Raw genomic sequence first — 23154 nt, 5'->3', positions numbered from 1 at the left:
ATTTTTAATATTTCATTATGTGAGTCATAAATTAAAAGTCATTCGTAGAACGTTTTCACTTTGACGTTTTATGGATGATGATATATACATTTGTGTCATATCTGCCCCGCTTTTGTTTTAGAACACATGCGATTGCATTTTACAGAAGGAATGTTATCTTTAAGAAGAAAGTCCAAACTTCAATCACAACTCTATTTTATAAAATAACTAAACAACAGAGATAATGAAAAAAACATTGTGAATTTCACAGCTGAACGTGACAAACAAAATTCTGTTCCTGTTTGTTCTTTCCAAATGAGGTACTTCGACGAAACTTTATCCTTGAGAAGAGAAGCGTGTATTCGATTAAAAAAGAATGTACAAACATTTTATTGCTCAAACATCCATACTTGCTCGTAAGTACATGTAAAATGTTGCTGTAATAACGCACGGGTTACGGGGTCCGGACTCCGGACACCGGACACGATCCACGCGTATCTTGTCACGCATCGAGAGTTACAGTGATATTTGTGCTGTGTATTTCTCCACGCGCTTTTGTACAGAACCGCGCATTGAGCGCGCCTTATCGATAACTCTTTGGTCGTAAGCGCTACTTCTGCGTAATTCAGTTAGACGAAACCGTGCGTGTTGCCCCCGATCGACGCTCGCAAGCGATCGAGCAAAAACGGGAAAGAAAGAGATAGTAGAAAGAACCGTCAAATAAAAAAAGGACAGAAGAAGGAGATAATGAGAAAAGCACCGGAGGAAGGGCTCGTTTCGAAGTCTCGTTTCCTCCAGGTCCACTAAACGTGTTTTATGTACAGTATCGCTTCACTGAAGCGAAGTATATTTAATTGTCCGCTTTGGGTTCATGATCGAGGGAAAGCTGAGAAGAGGGCAGCACAGTCATTGACGCTGATTTTTCTTATCGTTCGTTGGAATCCCAATTCCCAATATGCTTCCTTACTTTGGCGCCTGACTTCCGTAATCCACATACACGCGCACGACCTCACCACTGTATTTACGCTGACTGGGCATGAAATAAAAGTCAGGTTGATTCGGTTGTGTGGACACGCCACCGCCTGCCGGATTATGCATATTGTTCTTTGATCGCTGATAATGTTCCCTGCGATCTTGGGTATAGTAACCAGGTTGGATGGCGGCTGTGTGCCTCGAACCCGGTGCACGCGGCAAACTGTACGTTGCTCGTGGTCCTACTATCCTATTTGGACCCTCTACAGTATCAGTACCGAGTCCGTTTGCAGTCATCTCTCTGTGACGAGGTAGACTGGAAACTGGTGGTGGCGGAGCTTTCTCCTCTGTCTCGAAAGCCTCGAAAGCAAAATTTGTGTTTGCACCTGAGGCGTAGTCCTTCCAAGCGTTACTGGCGATCAGACGATCCTGAAACAAGTTATCATTAGCCTTATTATTATTGTAGTGAAAGTTATATCTAATAGGAAGATTATATAAAATAATATCGAACATCGTAATATAATTCATATAATTTTGTTTAATTTTGTCTATGAAGCTATCCAGCGAAGATCATTTGAATATTATATGTTCATATTCAATAGAATTTTTTTAAGACTTCCTAGAGTCTTTTTTTAGACTTGCTACTATTTATGAGCTTTCTTTGGATACATACACAATAAAAGAGATTACATAAATAGAAGAAGAGAAAGAAAAGAGAGAAAGCAAGAGAAAAGTACCACTGTAGAAATACCTGGATTAGTGAGCAAACGAGCGTAGGACGAATAATAATTAGCGCGCCGATTGTATACAGAGGGTGAAGTTCTACCAGCTGGGATTAGGACGATGCATATCGTACGGAGCGTGTTGGTGATGATGCCGGAGATGGTGGTGGTGGTGATGATGATGGTGATCGCCGTTTTGTCGATGATACCGCGTCGCGTTCGTGCGATGAATTGGGTTGGGCGCGTCACAAGAAGCCAGAGGCAGCGAGTACACCCTCTTTACACCGTGATGGTCGCGAAGAGCGCGGATCATGCAACACAAGCGAAGCAGAAGATCGATTCGAGTTCATAAGAGTGGAGCAATAGTAGTGAAAGTTGAGTCTGAAGTGACACTAGTGTCTATTTCTGTATGTCTCAATTACAATGAGAGAAAAAAGGACACTTCTTTTCTTATTGAAGTATTCATGCGTTTCTAGTCACTCAAACATGGAGCTTCCATATTACTTTCACGGAGTGTGTCTACATTTAAGGAGGAGGTTACAGAGAGACCTTGTTGCTATCTCAAGTAAAAGCATCATTTTGCATTGGTTAATTTCAATGGGTACATAACATATTCGAAGAGCATATCTATTTCCCAACTATGTACTTAGCAGAATTCTAAGGAACAAATGATCTTTATTGCAAGTGAAATTCTGTAAGACTCTACCAATAGGTCCAAGATTGAAGCGGGTTACTTCTAATAGACACACATAAGTTGAGAATCAGCATTGCTCTAGACCATACCACAGCGCTAAGATGTTTATAACAAGAGTTAGATGCACACACAATACAAAAGGAAAGGTAATTAGGTTGCGAACAGAAAACAGAGAAACGAGGAAATTACTTAAAAAAACAGGTGGAGAAAACGTATGAATATATAAAATGGTAGGTAATGTCGTACCTTCGTCGCTCGCCTCCTCGATGATCTGTAAAGAGTACAGCTTGCTTGTAGTAGAGCAAGAGCAAGTAAGGCAGCAACGCATCCGACAACAATATATAGCTTCGTTGCGTCGAGGAACAGATCCGACGTAAATGAAGTCTCTTCATCCGCATCTCCTCCATCTAAGTCATTTACTGGCGACCAAAACAGAATAAAATGTCCAAGTTGAATGGATGCCTTATATATTACTTAATACGTTTAACAATATGATTATACTATATGAAGCTAGAAATATGAACAGGCTAGCTTGTTACGAATAATAAACACGCTTTGTTAAGTTTGTTATAATGATAACGCTTTCCTCGATCGAGGAAAAAGATATGATATAGAATTAAATACTATATTGCAGAAAAACTTAATCGGTTGTAAATTATTGTTTTAAGCCGAGTATTTTTAGAATTTAAATGTTTAATGACTGGCTTAATTGAATTTTTTTGACCGACAGTTAACGGTGATGCTTGAAAATCTTATTAAAGAGAAGAGTCTATATGTTTTTATTCTGAAGGTTAATAATAGCAAAAAATTTCACATTACCTCGAGGAGCTCTAATGATCAAATACTGTGGATCCACACTTAATGCACCGACTTTTCCTGTGACAAGAGCTTCTTTTAATGCCTTTTCCGCAGCTGCACCGGTATCTATAGGTTTCAGTGATCTGCCTTTTACTTCGTTTTTGTCTAAGATCAGATCCATGCGGGCAATAACACCATTTTGCTCATCATTCCTAAATGTAATAATATATTCAATATTATATAATAAATTCGGAAGTAAAATAACACATATTGTAAGGATACTGACTTTTGTAATTCACTGAGACGAATTTGATAATAGCCTGGTAGTTTGTCAAGAAGTGGAGTAAAGCTGTCAGATATCCTGTTTGAAATAAGTTCGAAATCTGGACTACCGGGAGTAGGTGCCATAAAACCGTCTCCCAAATTTATGAGCTTCACTTCCACGGTGTAATGCAGCCTTGGTGGAGCTGGCGTTGTAAGATCCTCGAGTTCTACAAAAGTGAGACAAGTATTTAAATAATGCTGTTGAGGAAGCTTTCTGGAATTTGAGTTATACAATCATTTAGAATTTATTTGTATACAACAAACAAGAACTTCTCAAGAATGTCTAGAAAGAATGTAATATTCAAGAAAGAATATAATACTAATACTACTAATTAGTGATTATAGCATGTATATAATCAAAAACAACAACCTTCGAGACCACAAGATTTTATGCATATCCTTTCAGCGGATACAACAGGCACGGCATCGTGTTTACGTATTTTCTTGTTGACAGCATTAAAAATACCACCCTTGACTGGATACATCATATACAAGCAATGATCGTCCGTGAAAGAAAGATCTCTATTGTCCTTTGTTATCCGTTTTCTCGAGAACTTGAGTGTCGTTACACCATCCACTTTACTGCCACCTGTGTTATAGATATCTTGAGATGGATCAAGCAACGGAGCATTATATCCGCTGATCCAAGTATCCATGAGAAAAGCTCGACCTGATTTCTCGTCGACCCAGCCCAACACCGCATCTGTTTGCGACTAATAACAAAGAGAGAAGTATCGATTTTAAACTTAGGATTTAAGGATAAAATTCATTGTTGTAGAATGGAAGGAGTATTATAATTTAGTAATGAAAAGTTTGATAATATTATGTGGCTAAATAATTTTTATTAGAGCATAGTGCAAGGAACTTATGGTCTCAATGCATACCATTTTTTCGTCATCAGAGAATCCAACGCCGGTCCAAGTATTCGTGTTAGCAGTGGAAATAACAAACGATAATTGATCCTACAAGAAAATCATTAATGAACTATACGATAGAATCATAACTAAGAGGATTTATCTTTATTATAGGAAAATACCTTTCGTCCTTTGTAAGTCCACTGAATAGAGTATTCACAGGTACCATTTGCAGGAGAGCAATGTCTTGGATAATGCCACTCACCGCTGCAATTTGAAGTTGGCGCTAATGCATCACCCTCACCAGCCATTTCTTGCTTCTTGTTTTCATCTAAGGATATTTATAAATCACTAATCAATACTATATTTAATTCGAAATTAACTATATAATGTCATCAACAATGTTGTAATACAACGTCACTAATGCATGTAAAGGATATATTTTCTTTAACCTACCAAAGAAATTAAAAGTTACTGTTCCTCTCTGTGCTCCATGACCATGATACTTAAGTTCATCAGCCTTATAAAAGTCCTTCACACTGACCTTGGCTTTTTCAATGCCACTGGGTGGGTGATGAACATATTTTCCAGGTTCTTGTCCTTTAGCCCATATCACTTGCATATTACCATCAATAATTTCGTGGTCGGTTAGTTCACTAGCTACCAATTTTCTTCTGAAAAGTATGGTCGTAACCCCATCACGTTCAAAGCCCATAGCAGCAGTCAAAGTGTCTCTTCCGCCCCAATATTCGTCTTTCTTTGGCGTAGACCTGTCTCTAGTGTAATAGTCGCCAATCCTGTGACTGTTGCCTCGTGCTGATCCTATTATAATGTCTGTGCAGTCCATAGGGTTGAAATCGTGTTTCGGCGTGTATTTGTGCACTGCAGGTAGGATAGCTTTGATAATAAAATATTATATTAGATTAAAATGATCTATAAACTTCATTGATTATATGATCAACTTGAAATAATGATTAATAATTTATGATTGTGATGCGAAGGGTTCCCTGTTGCAACATTGAAATATTTATCACAAAATGTACAGCTATTAGTAAAAAATTCATTTTACAGTTTTTTCTCAAGTGCAAATGCACTTACATAGGAGTTATTGGGGTATTATGCGAAAGCAACAAGGAAAGCTTGTACCAAAAAATAAGTACAAATTAAAAGTATGAATATTATCTATACTATATGTTTTATTTAGATATGTATATGTTAGTATCAATGCTACTGATTATATGAATACGTTACATTAACTTAATCTAAATTATCTTTTTATGTATTACCAAATCTACTATTTTGTTAAATATTTTTTATATTATATTTTTCTGTACTATTATGTTTAACCAGCAATTCTAATTTTTGCCAATTAAGTTGATGAAATTTTACACCCATTTAGAAGTATCTAAAATTAAATTAAGAGGCAAATTTTGAAGATTAGTTCAGACAATAAAAAACACAAAATCAAAAGGTATTCCTAGATATGAATCAACGTTAACTAATTACAATATAAAGCCCGTGCAGTATGTACGAGGAGAGACAAGCGGTTGTAATGCTTTATCAGCTTGTTTTACCTTTTGTTGCACTGGACTTAAGACCTAAGATCGGTTCCGGCTCCGAGGTTGGTTCTGACTTTGGCTCCGGCTCTGACTTGGGTTCCGGTTCAGACTTTGGCTCTGTTTCGGAACTGGGTTCCGGTTCGGACTTTGGTTCTGGTTCAGATTTCGGCTCCGGCTCTGGTTCGGATTTGGGTTCGGGTTCAGAGCTGGGTTCTGGTTCGGATTTCGGTTCTGGTTCAGAGTTTGGCTCTGGCTCAGACTTGGGTTCTGGTTCAGACTTGGGTTCAGGTTCAGGTTCAGAATTGGACTCTGGTTCGGGTTTTAATTCCATTCGGGATCTCGATTTAACTTGAGAAATAGGCTCTGAATGAGATATTGACTTGTGTTCATATTGTGTCTCAGAAGTTAAAATAGCCTCTGCTTTTGTTCTTGGTTCAGCGTTCGTTAAGTTTGATTGGGATTTTGATTTTGGTCTTGAGCTTGGTTCTGGTTCAGATTTTGGCTCTGGTTCTGAGCTGGGTTCTGGTTCTGAGCTAGGCTCAGGTTTGGATTTGGTTTCTGGTTCTGAACTTGGTTCGGGCTCGGATATAGGTTCTGGTTCGGATTTTGGTTCTGATACGGGTTCGGGCGTGGTGTTGGTGCTGTCGACAGTGCTCGGCTCGGCGACGGGCTCCCCTGTGCAAGAAAGCATCGATCGTCGTGCCAACTACCTACTGCTTATTGTTTACAGACCACCACCTCGTGCGTAGTGTCTCAAATATAAAAAAGGGACGCCAAATGCTCTACTACTCATTGGGAAGCATACTACATGTTGTTACTATGTAAATACGGAAAGCAGGGGTCTCTTGTTCTATATCTGAGTTAAGTATTGATACATACCATTCACAGAAATTCCTGTAGACTCCGGTGATCTCTTTTTGCGTCCTATATGAAGATAAAGTATATCATTTAACATTATTTATATATAAATTCAAGAAACTGAAGTATACAAGTATAAATTAACTCGAATCTCACCTTGCTTCGTGCTGACGCGATATGTCACACTAGTTTGCACCGTCACATCGACGTCAGATCGAGGAGTTGAAGCCAATGAAGTCACATCATGAGCTTTAGCCGATCGTCTCTTGGTACCTGACCTTTCAGTTCCAGACTCAGGTTCAGGTTCGGGTTCAGGCTCCGGTTTGGGTAAGGCTTTCGGTTCTGGCTCTGGCTCTGGCTCTGATTTTGGTTCTGGTTGTGGAAGCAGTTCATCCTTTGGACGCTCCTGAATTTCAGGAAAGGCGCGACACATCGGTGTCAGGTCATTTGGTCGCCATCCAACAGCAACCCAGCTAGTACCATTTACCACCATAATGCCCTCGAGTTCTTTGCTTTCCTTCAATATCCGCCAATAGAAGGTAAAATTGTCAGAGAACTTTTTCATTGTATATGCGTCCAATTCTACGTCGATGGTTTTGATCGGAGATTCTAGAAAGTATCATTATATTTACTTCTTACTTGAAATTTATTTATGTTTTATATCTCAAAAATTAATATTGTATATTGTATACTTGGAAACTATTTATTGTATATTTGGAAACTATAGTACAAGAAAGTTACTCCAATCTGAATGACTTCTGGAGAAGGTACCAAATTGTGATTTAATAAAACTTACTCTTCGCGCAACCCGGTCCAAACCAACCAATATTGCAATAGCAGTGCTTGGTGGGTGCGGTCGTGCCGCCATTGTCAATGCACGTGCCCTGAATACCGCAATCCGAGTCATCCAGGCATTCCTCCTTAAATTCACACCTTGTACCGTGATACAGTCGATCACACCTGCATCGACCTACCAGATATCGACCGTGACCGCTGCAATCCTCTCTGTAAGACTTTCTGTCGATGATCTAACGGGTATAAATTATAAGGTATCAGCGATCGCGATGTAGGTAACCGGAAAAATTGTTTTACAAATTACTTATAATTACTTATAATTATTGTTGTTATTCTTACATTGATATCGGCGCAAGACCAAAATCTATAACTCGTGCCCCATTCCTCAGCCTTTCGGAGAAGCCGAATCGTGCAGTCTGTACACGTGAAATTCTGAGGTAATTGTACGGCATAACTCTGTGCCCTAAAAAACAATAGTTTATTTCTTAAGTACCGAAAGTATTATCAAAGCGGAAAAGAAAGGTTCGGATAACAATTTTCACTTACGTGGCATCGTCTTCTACGAACTCGCTATTTTTTGTCACAGGAGTTAGATCAATCAATGGTCTGTCAAGGGCATCCAGTATTTGCAGTCGAAATCCACCCTAAAATCAATAATTATAATATTTCAAATGTGTGATGGTAGATATTCAAGATATGGAAATCTTAAAAATAACGATCTTAAGATAGTAAATAATAAAAATTTATAATATAGAGTTCGGTAAATAATAAATAACAAAACATTATAATAACAGACTTAAATACAGAGGTAAGTAACAAAAATTTCAAATAATTAGGTTAATCTCGTTTAATTTACGTTTGGTAACGCAGGTATATAATAAGCAATATTATTTCAGTTCCAATGCGTGAACTTCCGGACAGTTTCTTTCGCTATGACCGTGTCGGAAGCGAGAAACGGTCAAGAGGACGTTGAGACATCGATCGCACGCGCGGATAGCGGTATCGAACGAGCTTATCACAGATCCGTGGCATAGAAACCGGCCTTCTATTCCATTGCTCATGTCCAAAAAATAAAAAGTAAAAAATATTATTAACAGCTTTAGTTAACGCTTTCTTAGCGTAGCTGGCAACGTCACCGTTATAAAACCGGCCGTTTCACGAAAACGGCCACCGAATTGGAAATAGGAAGAGAGAGAGAGAGAGAGAGATGTCGCCGCAGGAGATCATCGTTTCGCAGTGGGTAACGACGTAATGACACGAGCATTAATTTAATGATTGCTGATGTCAATCTGACACCTGTATAAAGATACGAGGAGGCAAAGAACCGTTATTAGTCAACTCTTACCCAAGAACAACATTGCGTTTTCTTCTACGTGCCACGTTTTCTAATTATTAACCGCATTCTTTGCATCGTCATAGCATAAAAATTCAGTTGTTAATTTTTCACCAATATCGGTCGGTGATCTCATAAACGCGTTTTCATGAAATTTGATACAAAGACAAATTGGTCGAGTCTAATCTTTAAAAATTTCTTAAGTTTGCTACCCATATAAGTATATGATCAGTATTCTTTTATTTTATTTTTTTTTTTTTTAGTATTCTTTTTAATTTCTGTAATTGGGACTTTCGTTGGTAAATTAACAAAATGTCCTGTAAAACTTGTTATTTTCTGCTCTATTCTAAATTCAAATATCGATTAATGTTGTTTCCTAACGATGAAGTCTAGGATTTGAATAATGTAATAATTTCATGATACGATGATAAAGTATTTGGAATAAGATATTTAATTTTTTAAAACTTAGGAAAATATATTAATGAAGTCGATTGTGAAGTAGATTGCGGATTTTTATGTATTTATAGGAAATTTGGAAATGGTATGCATGTATAAAAATATAGAAAAAATCCAAAGTAGAATATTTGTTATAACATTTAGTAGATTACAAATACATTTAATAAAAAGCAGATTTCTATTTAGATTCCATTTCTTCAACTACGTTCATAGAAGTATAAAAATGCATAGAAATCCGCAGTCTATTTATTAGTGTGGCTTTCATATGACTCATTTATGTTTCACCCTGTTTTTACAAATTTCTTCACATATTGTAATATGTTAGCATTTAAAATTTTAAATATTATAAAGTTTGCAATGTTTTGCCGGCGGATAGAATATCCGTTCACAAGAGATGCTTGTCATTTTTGATGAAAGTTTCTTTGAATATCTACACTGAAGAGTTTGAAATGTTTTCCAACAGCGCACGATTATGCCAGCACTCGAAAGGAGAAGTAGAAAGGGAAGAGACAGCTTTGCGAAGTGGTACTGCTTCGCACGGTACACACCTGCAGCGGTTGCAACGTTATTGTCGAATTTTTCTCGTACCACGGATATTTTCACGGATAGAATTTGCGAGGCATTTAAGTTTATGGTTGCCCCATCTAAAACCAGTTGTTCAGAAAAAGAAATCACAACGATGATTGTATAGGAAATATGCGTACGTATTTATATTGGTATGAAGTTGATTACGAGATCTGATATACGATGCGAAAGGCAGTTTTAAAATACATAATTTTCGAGATAAGTTTGAAATTACGTTACTTTGAAATTATTTAAATATGAAATCAAGATATTCCTTTCAGATATTCGTAAAAATATTTTAACAGATATATCATATAGACGTAAACTTAAAAAATGTGGTGTACCTAACCTTGAAGTTTCTACAAGAAAACAATTAATATGTATTCGGGTGGTACATATTAAATATCTTTCCAAATCAAATTTCAACAGCAGGTAGTACTAAAGTAATTAAGGTAATGTCTGTATTTCTGATGATTAGTTACGTAGTTTCATTATCCTAAATTTATAAAAATACACGTGATTTATAACAAATCATTTCCTTTTTAAGATAATTGATAATTGACGACGAGACAATATTTAATTTCTGATATTTGTCCGCCAAATTCAATCATTTCATATACAACTTAATACATATAATGAAGTAAATCTACCGATCCACATACCATACATAGTATACGTATACGTACATACAGTATAGTATAATAGAGCGAAAATATTAAGGTCAGTATGAAAGGACTTTATGCATAAATGATTCATTATTTTGAACTTGAAAGAAGCCTAACGGGATGGCATAGGGGCAAAGGAGGTACTGCTCCTTATTGCTCACCGTCAGTTACGTCTTGCCATATTGTTTTATGTGACACTTTCGGTCAATACACGTGTTTATCTTTACGTTGCTGTTTTGTGCTGAGTCTACAAAGAAATAACCAATCAGACCCACATTCCTTTGCTTGTCATCTTTTCAGCTCTCTATTATACATTTCCCAGTCATAATGCAGCGTTTGATTTATGTAAAAGCCAATGCGATGGTCCACGGTTCAACTGCTTTTCCAGCAACGGATCTGAGAGCTTTGGCTTCGATCCGAGTCATTGGCAACAGTCGAGTTACGGTACCCGACATACCGATGTGTTCCACCGAGCACAAGCTACTCTCTCGCGTACATGTTCACATGCAAAGCGATTTATATCCCTTACCACCTTCTTTCCGACCTATCTATCTACGTAAGGTATACACGAACCACGTCGAACGTATACGAAGCTTCGCTTGTGAATTATTCAACGAGCGTCACCTTGAGCGACGACGTGCAAGCGTAGGCTGCCCTCTGCCTCTGTCTTTTCTTTCCCTTTCGTATAGACCACGTGCGGACAAATTCGTGATGTCTTTTACGATGACTTAGGTAGTGCGACGCGTCGTGAAGAATATGAATTTCCAACTGCGTCAGTCGGCCATTGTGCCTGGTTTATGAACGTGCCTTAAGTTTCGTCTGTTACTGTGACTTCTCTTACTCGGAGTTCAGAAAACTTTGATTTGTCGTTGATCGAAGACTTATGTCAGTATACAGTTGGGGACAAAAATAAGTGGAGAGATAGCGGAAGTAGGTATCAATGCAGTTTAATGGAACTATCGGGTTAGCAACTAAGTGATTGCGGATTTTGTCATTAGGTGGTAATGATACCCACGATGATACCCATGATGATAGGTGGGTATCATTACCACCTAATGACAAAATCCGCAATCACTTAGTTGCCAACCTAATAATATCAGTTCTATGTACTTGTGTTTTATTTACGTATTTCTTTTAATATATAGATTATTTAACAAATAACTGAAGTTAATGTTTACATTCTTGTGTAAACAAATCGTATTTAACAAAACTTCATTGATACCTGCTTTCGCTATATGTCTGCCTATTTTTGTATCCGACTGTATATAGACGGGAAATAAGAGTTTCATATGAAGAGCGACAGTAGAATAAAAATGTCGCTGATTGGTTGATTAGTAACGCCTCAAGCGACGTCAATCGCACAAGAATGATCATTTTTGGTCATCCAGGATTTACGGAACTCTTCTCAAGTAGTTTATGAAGCATTATTAATCCTGCAATCTTTCAGTATATCCCTACTCAACAGTATTAAAGGAATCATGATACGAAATGTTATATAATTTTTCTCATGTGCTTTCCATGGGAGTGAATCATAATCGCGTCTTCACATTGAAAATATGCTGGTTAAGTAATTATAAAGTTTATTGAGTGCTCTAATTGCAGCAATATCGTCAATGACTCATTGGTGGTGAAGGGCTATAATCAGTTAAATAACAGGCAATCAGATTGATCAAATACGTGCAAATTCCTTCCAATCACGGCACGTGAACAATCAAGACCGTAACCAGGCCAATTGAAAGATGGATGCAGAAAGTTTCCATATTGGAGAAAGTTCATGTAATATGAATTATAATAAACTATGGTATGATTTTATTCAGCTCTCGCGTAACTGTTCATACATCTTTCTTTTTTTCTTTGAACAGCTGTTAGTGCTTATGTGTTTCTTAGGCTTTTGCTGTGCGGCTACGCATAGTATGAGATATCAAGCGCGTAAAAACCACACATGCAGAAATTACCGACTGGTCTCGCGGCAACAGTTTTTATCGCTGGCTAATAAAATTCAATTATTATCGGGGTAAAAGTTGTTTTAAAACGCAACGAACGAAGAGCTTATTATATAGGAAATATTGTTGCTATTATAATCTTTTTCTCCTTGCTATATATAATTAACCAAGTTAAGTTATAATAAATTTTTTCTACTTACTCGATGAGGATAAGCCAGATGCCACGTGACGTTAAAGTTACTCCCAGACAGTAAAGTAGTTTTAATATCGCCTGCAACATAAAATGAGCGCATTATGCAACATTGCGCGCGCTATTCTATACAAATTTTCACGATCGCTCGCCGCGTGTTAAATTACGTAGAGATACGGAAACTGGCAATTTCTCAGGCTCATCGATTTAGACGAGAGACCTTACGAACAATGAAAAGTTAATATTCATTAGAGTAACGAGACACGATAATTCATCACAATCACCGGAAACATGCATGGATACAAGTTCAGCGAAATCTTGCGTGCGAATATCCTTATCCACGCCCAGATAGGAAATAAAAAAAAGAAAGAGAAAAATCACATCCTTATAAGCATTTTCTATTTCTTATTATTTTATGGTGTAATAAGTATCTAAGTATAGACGAAGAACTTTATAATACATTCAGGTATATTCTCATATTGTTTCCCCTTTTCAACATATAATAAAAATTTAACATATAATTAAAGTATGGTCAATATTTTAGGGATTCGTTTTATTTAATTACAGTACGTACTCCATGTAAGCAATTTGTTTTCACAAATCATTTTTATCATCAAAAGATTGCAAAAAATCAATTAAAAGGCGGGAAAGGAAACTAACATGAAGGCGAATATCCGTTTATATCAGTAATTGTATCTGTTGTTATGAAAATGAATTTCAACTCAACCAGCGATTTCACATTTTCAATTCGCTTGAAGCTAAGATGGTAATCTACGGTAGTATCGTATCGTATCGAGACTGGGTTTCCGGAAATAATCGAGAGTGGCACGATGTACAATTAATTTCCGGAAGCGGACGGGCAGCAGTTCGCGTTCCGCGACCGATCCTTCCTTTTATGGAGTACTACCTTTTTTTCCTACCTGCCTCCGAAAAGAAAGCTCGCGTTCTTCTTGTTGAGAACTAACAGTCAAGCGATTAAATTGTGGAACGACATCGACGCAGCTATGTCCGATTTGGTGGGATATACAAAAATTAATACCCGTGACAGCGTTCACGACACTGTTATGCGTTTATATGCATTCATGTAGGAGTTTGGAAATACTGTCGATTCGAATTAGCACAGATAACTGTTTAGAGAAGAACGAAATGTTCAAATTTATGTAGGAATAATTTATATGTTGGGTGATGTAAAAGTATTGTTGGCATGTAACGAATCCGTGATATTTGTTTAGACTACGATGTGTGGGAAAATTATGAAATAACATAGTTACAAACAATAGTGCTTTGCTATCTGACTACATATCAATGAGGTATATTTCTAAGAAATCCTAAGCACATATACTCTTTTCTCTGTTAAGTATACATGTATATCTAACACATTTCTTCCATTTAAAGATTCATTCTAGGAAATCAGCTCCAAAAACTGATGAAAGTGGTAACAGTCAGTTAACGAAGTAAAATTCCAACCAATTAATAAAGTATTGCTGATAGTAGATAGTTAATAGAATAGTGTTCTCAGTAGGAATAATAAACCGAAATCCTTATGATCAGCACTTTCTACTTTTTTACAACCAAAGCAATTACATAATTTGAATGTCGAATAGGATGATCGATGGTAGAAAGTTGAATAATAAGACCTGCTTCATTTTTCAGATACAACACGTAATTTGACATGAACCGGAAGATTGAGTACTATACATATATGCCATCTACAATACCGTAATCAATAGATCAAACCAGATATTAAGGATCTTTCTACATTTAGAATTCGATAGAAAGACTACCGATAATTTTCTCAAGCCTAGGTATGCCCCTTTTCCAGCAGTCCTTCTATCCGATACGACGCGTGCATTTAAAGTTCACGTATTCCCCGCGACTACGCGAGAGCTCGCAAGAAGAAAAAAAGGTACGTGTACGTGCGACTGCAGCGTAGAGGCAAGACGTGGAAGGTAATGGCCGAGGTTCGAGTTCCCTTCGTTGCGAGTCGGTGAAAGTCGCTTCGAATCAGACTAGCGGGCTATCCCCACCGGGACGTATCATCGTGTTAATGTCGTTTTCCCATAGAACCCTCTTATCACTTCTACCCATCCCTCGTAACTATATCGTCATATTCCATATTGTCAACCGACGACGTCATCGTCCTTGAATTGACCGCGAAAATTTCATGCATGCCTTTTTCTGGTCCGTGGATCGTGTGACGCACAGCCGGGCCACAGCATCCGGACAACTCGCTTCGTCAGTAATACTATCGAATTACTACATTCGTCGTCGTTATTTTTCTATGCAGCACGACACGATGCGCTGCACCGTTTCAGATTTCACGAACTTGCTTTCTCTATGCTTTGGGGTGCGATTTGTTTCTCCTCAGTTTGTTTGTTACAGCGGACAGGTCAAAGTTTCAAAAAAAGGGACAATGGGTGTTTTCAATGATACCCTACGATTCTCTTTTTTACAGTTGTCTGCCGTTTCGAGCCTTTATCAGGAGATCAGAATCTTTGGACGGGTTACATGTTTCCTGGCTAGACAAGATTGACTTTTTTTTAGAATGTTATATTGCAAAATGATATATTATTAAGCCATTCAGTAATTTGTGTCATAAATTGATAATTGTACTCTTCGCGTAATAGGTAATTCTCTTATAAATACTGAGATCATTTCCTTAGGTGTGATATAAAATATGATACTGTTTTATTTTATTGCATAGTTATCTAAAACAAAGACTACACGACTGTATTTAAACTCAATCGTGGAAATACTTTTAAGTAACTCTAATTGACTAATTAATTTCAGAATCTTAACAAACTACTATCAGTCTACCAACTGTTACACCATTCTAATGATACACCAATTTAACTTCATAACAAACTAATATCTCCACTATAACTAATGCTCCAAGAAGGTAAACCAATCTGTCATATTATATTTCATACCACAAAAATACACCTTCACGTTATTCTCTTCATGTTAGTATAGCCATAAATTGCAGGTATGTACATACTTCACAAATTCAGTTATTCATTTGTAGGCTATCACTATATGATAATTGTGCAACGAAAGGAAATACTCACCACGAGGCATTCCACATGGACCAGGTGTCCTGGCATTGTCCAGAAAATCCAAGTCATATTTCCTCGCCTGTGGAAAAGTCAAGGCGACGTGTCCTTGCACTTCTCTGAATGATACCACTGCTAATACCAGTAGAATCAGTCCTGACATAATCACGGAACACGTATTCGATGACATTTTCAAGATTAAACGTGCCGGTGCGCTCACAACCTCGACGTTTTCCTTGAATTCCACGCGGCTGGTCCCTCTGAGAATTTTCCTCTCGCACTCCTAAGACCCTCCAGCTGATTTTTCCTGACGCTCGGCATGGGCACCCCTCGTTGATTAACTCCTTCCGCCTCGGTGAGGCCAATAATCTGAAAAAAGAGAGGAATTTCTTGGTTCGTTTGTCGATTTTGTTAAACATTTCACTTTTTACCAACAAGTACGAGTACGGAAGTTTTAACAACGTAATTTTTTTCATCGGTTGTTTTGCTTTATAACGCTAGGCTACGTTAAAAGTTAGAGCCCCTTATGGGTACATGAGTATCTGCGAAGTCAAGGCCAGTTTTTGAAGCTCGTGCAAACTTGTTCCTCGACAACTTGATAGGCCAATATCGAATAAATTACTACGCGATACCGCATTCCATGTAAATTAACTACTGTTGGTACAGAAAGTACCAATATCAAAATTTTTGTTGCCCAAATGTGTATTTTTAAAAGTGATAATTTGATATTAATTAATGGTTTCAGTTAATAGTTTTTAAGAAGATACTTGTAGATAACAAGATTTGCGTAATTACTTCATTTGAAAGGTAAGTGGAATATCGAGACAAGCGGATTTTGGAAATTTAAATTAAAAATCAGTAATTTCTTTTAAAAGAAATAGTAATTATATTCCCACTTATTAAAAACACGCATGTGAGCTTTCTGAAGCGTGTAATCACGTACAGGTAACCGTAGGAACCGAAAGGTTAAATTTTATTGAGTTAATCTTATAATTAATATAACTTTAGAAGATTAAATTTTATTAATCTTTCGTTTCCTAAATAAAAATTAGTAAATTATAATTTTTTAACTCAGACATTATATTAATCTTTTTTTTCTAATATGAATAGTAGAAAGTGTTATTTTTCTAAAATAAAGATAGATATGATTTGTTTACTATGCTTTATATTAAAACTACTGCTTCTTTAGAAAAAAGCTAAGCCCATGAGAGAGTTAATTTATTGTCGTAAATTACACGATCATAAACCAGGAACATAAATTCCGACGATCTGATGATCGGTACCGTGGTAGAATATTTATCTTTCGCGCATTCATCATCACGCAGGAATGTGTTAACCTTTGCCTCTATCTCAAATGATATAATAACAAGAATCAACGAGGAACCGGTAGATCGAATTGCAACGTGTCAAATGGAACGTGTCATTTTCTCTGTTTGTGCTTCCCTTTTTCGAAAACATCGTGATTAAGTGGAAAACCGCAAATAACCCATGATTGTTACAGAAAAGAATAACGGTTCCCGATTGGAAGAACGAATCGTGAATTCGCACGCAAAATATTTCTCTCTTTCTTTCTCTTTCACTCTAATGGGAAAGGACATAAGCGTGTAAGATAGACAAGGACAGAAGATATGAGCGTGCTCAGACGATAAAAAATGGCGGCACAAGTTCCTGCAAGCAGAACAAACCAGGGACAAAAAATAACAGTTTTTAAATTTTTACGAAAAATTTCAATAAAATAGAGTTAGACTATTGTTTAAATTAGTGTTATTTGTGTTTAATTTATTGTTAAATTAGTGTTGGTGATCACCAAATTTTAAAGAGATTTTTCAAGAAATTAGATGATCAAAAGGTATTAATTTTTAAATGCCTGGTTACGAGTACGTAACCATTACATATGACTAAAACTTTTGTATGGTAATTAACTATAATGGCTTTTATAATTGAAATTATTTAAAATAAAGTATGAAATCCTATAACATAATCTTTTTAATTCAAGTTCCAACAGTGATAGTTCCTGGAATAAATATAGGACCTCGAGATACTTCTATATTTATATAAGGAATATAAGGAATCTCGAGGAACAAAGGAGGAAGCGTGAACTCGAATAGCCAGTTGTGAGAAACGAAGGGACAAAGACGAAGGACACGTGCACATTGCGCATCGAGATAAATGGAAGAAATAATTATAAGGAGCCGTCGAGCGAGGTGTACGAAACTTAACGAGCCGAGGACATAACCTTCTCGAAAAATTGAACTGCAAAGAGATATTTCCCTAGACTAATTTTGTAACAAGATAATAACAAGACAATAAAACGAAGATAAAAATATTTGTATGCAGGTGATGAAAATTTTTAGCAACGACGCAATAAATGGTAATCGCAGCTATATGTTGGGCAATAACATTTTGTTTAATGCGTTTCCTGCCATTTTTAGGTTTGAAAGTGAGTATGTAAATTATTCTAGTGAAACAAACTAGACATCAATGAATCATCATTAACAAAAGCATTGTCGATTGATGAGACATCAAAGTATATTAAATATTTAATTGAACTTCGATTTAGAATGTCTCAAATATATAACCCATTTTTTTATTATACGATAAAAGAACTAATAAATTATAAAATATGGACAAACTTTATATGTGTAACTTTGACATTAATAATCTTTGCATTTTAAAAATAGTGTTTTTTAATTCTACTTGTCAAAAACTCATATAAAAAATCGCAAATTCGGTATGCCTTGAAGTTCATAAGTTGGAGTTCATAAATTATGATAAAAAAGTATAGTTAAAACATCTACTAAGAAGTATGTATTACGAAAAACAGCATAAAAAGATAAACTATCGAACACCTGTAAGCTAATGAAAATCAATATATTCGTTAAAGATTACGACAACCGTTTCTACGCACATTGCGACACTCGGGAGCGGATCTCCTTCTGAGGAATCTCAATGTAGCCTCAGCGTGGCCTCAGAATGGCCTCAGGATGGCCTCACCGACGAAGTACGCAGCTCCTACTTTGAAGGTGCAATTCACTCGCAGAGATGAGCGCTGCTAGTGGGAGGATACGACATTGGAGAAGGGAAGAGGAAGGAGGGTTCAAAAGGAATGGGAGGAAACCGACTTGCAAAACTCGCGTATGAGGTACTTTTTTCTCGCCTCGTGGAAACCTGACATTCTGCGGAATCTCGATCTCCAACGCGACATGCTTTTTCACTTGATTTTAAACGATTCGCGGCCGTTATGCAATCGCGAATAGCGTAAGGTATACGCGTCTCATTGTTCAATGGAACCCACTCTTATTTTCTGTTTCAAATCCGGAGTCTACGAATTCTGACATTGGCAAAAATAGAAATTATCTCATCACAGGTAGAGCTTACAGGTTGCTTTCGAAATTTGTTGATCATTAATTCCGAGAAACCAACGGTTCTTGGGATCTGTGGGACATGCTAATGGTGACTTGTATGACTCGGCATTCCATTCGTGTTTTCGTAAACATGGATGCTATTTGGCGAGCTGAGGATCATGGTGATGTTTCAAAAGAATTTGTATTTAGTCACACATCTTGACTCTATAAAGTATTATCTTACTATATTTAGTTCCAGAATTAACGAAGGTACAATTTTATTCTTTGTCGCAATACGTTTTCATAATATGAACAAATATAACATGAATCTTTGTATTGATAAAAGCAGAACAGAATTTTATAAAAAAACAATGAACTGACTTACACCACTATGTTCCTCTATAACCAACCATTTTATAATATTAATGTAATATAAGTAAATATTACAACTTATTATACTTAAATGATTATGTTGGAAGGTGAAACTGATCATTGATACATCGAGTTATTGAAAATGTAATCTTTTTAGGTACATATTTAGTCATGATAAAGGAAGGATTGATTAACATTCCAGTTGATGGTACGGTGATCTCAATCGGTGCCGATGAACAGCTCATTTGTGCGTGGAGTTTTGACTCCTGTAGCCATCGAATGCAGGAAGGTGAGGTAAGAACAGAATCATGAAGCCAGAAGACTCATGAAGGGAAAGGAGGCAGGTACGTAGGGAAAACGATCCTTGGACGGCTCGTGGAAAACGAGTTGACATTCCAGTGAACACCGATGACGTTGTCCTTAACTGTGATGTAGTCTCTCTTTTACTGGTTTGCGATCTAAATGCCGTCGTTCGATTTCATGTGCTCTTGAGAAATTTTTTTTAGCTTCTTCCGTGCTCTCATGCCAACCCTCTTTGGAAAAATTTACGAATTGATGAGAAAATATTGAATATACCTTAATTGGTGTGTAATCATGATAAAAATATCTGGTATAAAGGAGATTAAAACAAATTTTGTTTCAAATTCCTAAGTAAACGAAAACATAAACTAAAGATGTTATAAATTATGGATGATAATATGACAATTGAAAGAGGAATTTTTATCGAGGTTAGCTGAAACGTTTCGGAATTCTAAAACATATACAGTAGATTTTTTGCTAACAAGAACTGTAAACACTATATTTTTCTAGCGAGGTAACTGCGCAGTCAACAATTTGCGCAGCTAAACTTTCTCGAATTCCTGTGTTTACATTCTGCGTTCCTACATGATCTCACGGCTGCATATTGTTTCGCTAGTCTCTTACAAGAAATTACTCACAATTCTGTTTACAATCGTACAAAACTATACATAAGTAAGAAAAAAAGAAATAGTTGAAAGAAGAATCAAATATGGATGGTTGTAAAACTTATATGTACAAAATTTTGATAAACCGTGGAATGCCAAAACAGGTCAAGCGAAACAAAAAAACAATGGCAAAACTATAGCAGAAGAAGAAATATTTCTCGGATTACTCCAGAGAAAATGGTAGCGTTTCTAAGTATGTACGTCGCAGTGACTGATCGTTCTCATTGATGCGAGATCTCTCGAGAGAGAGCAAGAAAAGAAAATTTGTGGCGCGATCGCGGGAGTAAGCGAAACTACGGAGTTATAAAGAGTACACCATCGCGCCATTCTCCTTGACGTGTCTTAGAAAACAAGCTACGGTTCCAGCGGACACTCATTCAGTTTTTGTTTCGTTCTCACTGTCTAGTCGCGTTTTCACCTGGGAAGATATTACGCGATCCGACAGTATTATGTCGCATGATAGAGGCGATATGATGAGGTGGAATGACGAATTTCGAGAAAGGAATGCAATGACCAAGGAAAAGACTTTCATCGAGTACCAAGAATCCGTGAAGAAATACGTAAACACGACAGATAATAGTAATGGGTTATGTCGACAATGCTGCCACGAAAACAGGTTAGAACGAAACGAATGCGCATAATCAGGATGTAGGAGGATAAATGAACGAGCTTACAATGCAGAATTATGCAGATGAGAGAGGCGCAATTTCTTCAGGCATAATTAAGAAAAACGAAGAGGCGAGGTACGCCAATGACGTTGCTGCCATTAAACTTCCTCTCACTAGCATTCTATGTATAATGAGCTGTTACGCCATACACACGATATTACCGTAGAATACGCAGGGAGGAATACAAATACACTGCGGTGGATGGTGCAGGAAGAGCGCGACGATAAAAAAGGGAAAAAACAAAATGTCCTTCGTGGTGGATCGATTGAATGATTATCGATAGCTCTTCAAGCTGAATGTTATTACTGGATCGAATTCCCTCGAAATTATCCTAAACATTATATTGACTTATTCTCTTCGGACCGATTTAATTTTCATCTAATTCTCGACAAACATGTACACACTTTCGATTTCTTTTAACGATCACATTAATAACTTTCTGTCTAATCTCAGGTTTGTAAACTATTAATATAACATTATATGTATAACATAATAGTTAACGAAATAATATTTCAGGGACAAAATTGGAAGGATCCGTACACGAACCGTGCAATCGCTTCACTGAGCCATCAAAAAAGATCCGACAATACAATCTCCCTACCTGTTGAATTGTCCGGGAAATTTTCAGCTGATGCTTCGGTCACGCACACACAAAATCACTGCACCAAGAAGTCCGTAAATCTCAGACGACGCATCTCTGAGGCGGCGTCATCGTCGTTCAAAGAAAGAAACAACAAGATCGTATGTGTGATTCCACTCCAGCTATTGCCGAGACGCAAGAAAAGTAAACGTCTGTCCGCGCGATCGGTGAACCACGATGATTCACTGGATATTTGGAAGACGTGACTTTAGGACGTAGCCATTTCGATATTGGGCGGTCAATTGCGACGATGCACGATAAGATCGTACGATTTCGACAGGTGGTAGCTATACACACAAAGATACTGCAGCGGTCGAGAAGGATGCGACGGGGCCACGTCCCAGACTGACTCCAAGAAGCTCGGCTAGGCTCTGTTCGACTCGACTCACCTCAACTGCCTGGCATTGCAAAGCAGCCGCGAGCGAAAACTCACTTTACGCTCTCGCACGGCCCCTTACGTTTACCCCCCGCCATATTACCGACTGCCTGCTTTCTTAAGGCTGCCTGCGAGTTCGCCTGAATACCTGCTTCTATGCCCCTTCTCCTGGTGCATCGCGGCACTGTACCTCAGGCGCGCGCGGCGCCGCGGCCTGATGTTTCTTCCTGCGCTCTCTGGCTCCCTCTGACAGGGAGACTGCATGACATTCAGGTCACCAATTTGTCTCGAATTCTGTGAACATGATTAAGATAACTAAAAATGAGTTCGAGTTTTTAATCGCTCATTTTATGTAAGAATGGATCTGGGGAAGGACTAAGCAAATGGACAGATATCGTAGTATAGCATTATATTGGGAATATTTTGGTAGTATTATTGTGTTTACATTACATGTTTGTAAATAATTTTAGATAGAAGAGAATGGAACATATTTGTACAGTTATGAATATTTTCTCTGCTGTTATGCCTGATTAATATTTGGCTACTCAACGTTTTTATTAATTGATTATTATCTAAATGATAACATGGTCTATAATCTCGCGTACAAATTGGAATATCTAGAAAAATCTTCTAGTTCACATCTGTATGAATATAATCTCTGTAATGACCTTGACCTATATGTCGCATGTTCAAATTTGGAAGTCGTACTTGTTGTCACCAAGGTTACCAACTCATCTCACAGATTGTCCAAATCCTTTTATCCGATTCTACAACGTGATGTTAACAAAAATGATATTAAAATATTTCTCAAAACTATCATCTATCTTTGATAACAACATTGTATTATTAAAAATATAACCATTCGCCATTAGGATGCAGAAGGCACAAGATGTTTACGACGATTATGGAAAAGCAACGTGAGTTCGGCCGATGAAGTAAAAGAAGGCAACGATCAGCCGCGAAACTCTACTTGCTCAACGAGTTTGCGTTTCTGATCGCGAAAAATTTATGCAATTCAGCCTTCGAGGCA

At 37.2% G+C, this 23154-nt stretch overlaps 1 protein-coding gene and 2 long non-coding RNA genes across 9 annotated transcripts; 2 read left to right on the top strand and 1 right to left on the bottom strand.

The window, feature by feature from the left end:
• Positions 1-178: 178 nt before the first annotated feature.
• Positions 179-22355, bottom strand: nahoda (DOMON-like domain-containing protein nahoda). Of its 4 annotated transcripts, XR_011173258.1 has the most exons (18): positions 21710-22355; positions 15775-16128; positions 12717-12787; positions 8102-8199; positions 7895-8018; positions 7557-7788; positions 6917-7369; positions 6782-6826; positions 5918-6577; positions 4800-5240; positions 4526-4674; positions 4374-4451; positions 3860-4202; positions 3452-3656; positions 3187-3377; positions 2614-2786; positions 1703-1950; positions 1242-1380 (listed from the first exon to the last, which is right to left on the bottom strand). XR_011173258.1 is itself a non-coding variant. In XM_069114029.1 (17 exons), exons 2-17 carry the CDS (start codon positions 15947-15949, stop codon positions 943-945), a joined length of 3876 nt encoding a protein of 1291 aa, XP_068970130.1. In that variant the 5' UTR covers positions 15950-16128; positions 21710-22353; the 3' UTR covers positions 179-942. The 4 variants fall into 4 exon arrangements, 3 of the variants coding, with proteins under 3 accessions (XP_068970130.1, XP_068970139.1, XP_068970154.1); XM_069114029.1 differs by lacking the exon at positions 1703-1950 and having other exon boundaries at positions 179-1380; positions 21710-22353; XM_069114038.1 differs by lacking the exons at positions 1703-1950; positions 21710-22355 and adding an exon at positions 18668-18774 and having other exon boundaries at positions 179-1380.
• Positions 8158-12755, top strand: LOC138180351 (uncharacterized). Of its 4 annotated transcripts, XR_011173272.1 has the most exons (6): positions 8158-8363; positions 8452-8795; positions 9808-10044; positions 10190-10360; positions 10456-11503; positions 12176-12755. It is a non-coding gene; the product is annotated as an uncharacterized LOC138180351 (long non-coding RNA). The 4 variants fall into 4 exon arrangements; XR_011173271.1 differs by having other exon boundaries at positions 8158-8795; XR_011173269.1 differs by lacking the exons at positions 8158-8363; positions 8452-8795 and having other exon boundaries at positions 9314-10044.
• On the top strand, positions 17565-21753 carry LOC138180373 (uncharacterized). Its single transcript, XR_011173284.1, has 3 exons — positions 17565-18096; positions 18192-21561; positions 21625-21753. It is a non-coding gene; the product is annotated as an uncharacterized LOC138180373 (long non-coding RNA).
• Positions 22356-23154: the final 799 nt, after the last annotated feature.

Source organism: Bombus flavifrons, chromosome 1 (assembly GCF_040668555.2).
Source record: "Bombus flavifrons isolate JBK064 chromosome 1, iyBomFlav1_principal, whole genome shotgun sequence".
NCBI classification, from domain to species: domain Eukaryota; kingdom Metazoa; phylum Arthropoda; class Insecta; order Hymenoptera; family Apidae; genus Bombus; species Bombus flavifrons.
Note: the sequence above shows the minus strand (reverse complement) of the source record. Positions and strands in the feature narration are given on the sequence as shown.

Excerpts from the sequence above, each read along its gene's own strand:
- nahoda (XM_069114029.1), bottom strand. The coding sequence starts at position 15,949 with ATGTCATCGAATACGTGTTCCGTGATTATGTCAGGACTGATTCTACTG. Across the intron at positions 6,827-6,916 it reads TCGCGTCAGCACGAAGCAAG|GACGCAAAAAGAGATCACCG; the intron begins GTGAGATTCGAG and ends ATCTTCATATAG. Across the intron at positions 4,452-4,525 it reads GGACTTACAAAGGACGAAAG|GATCAATTATCGTTTGTTAT; the intron begins GTATTTTCCTAT and ends ATTTTCTTGTAG.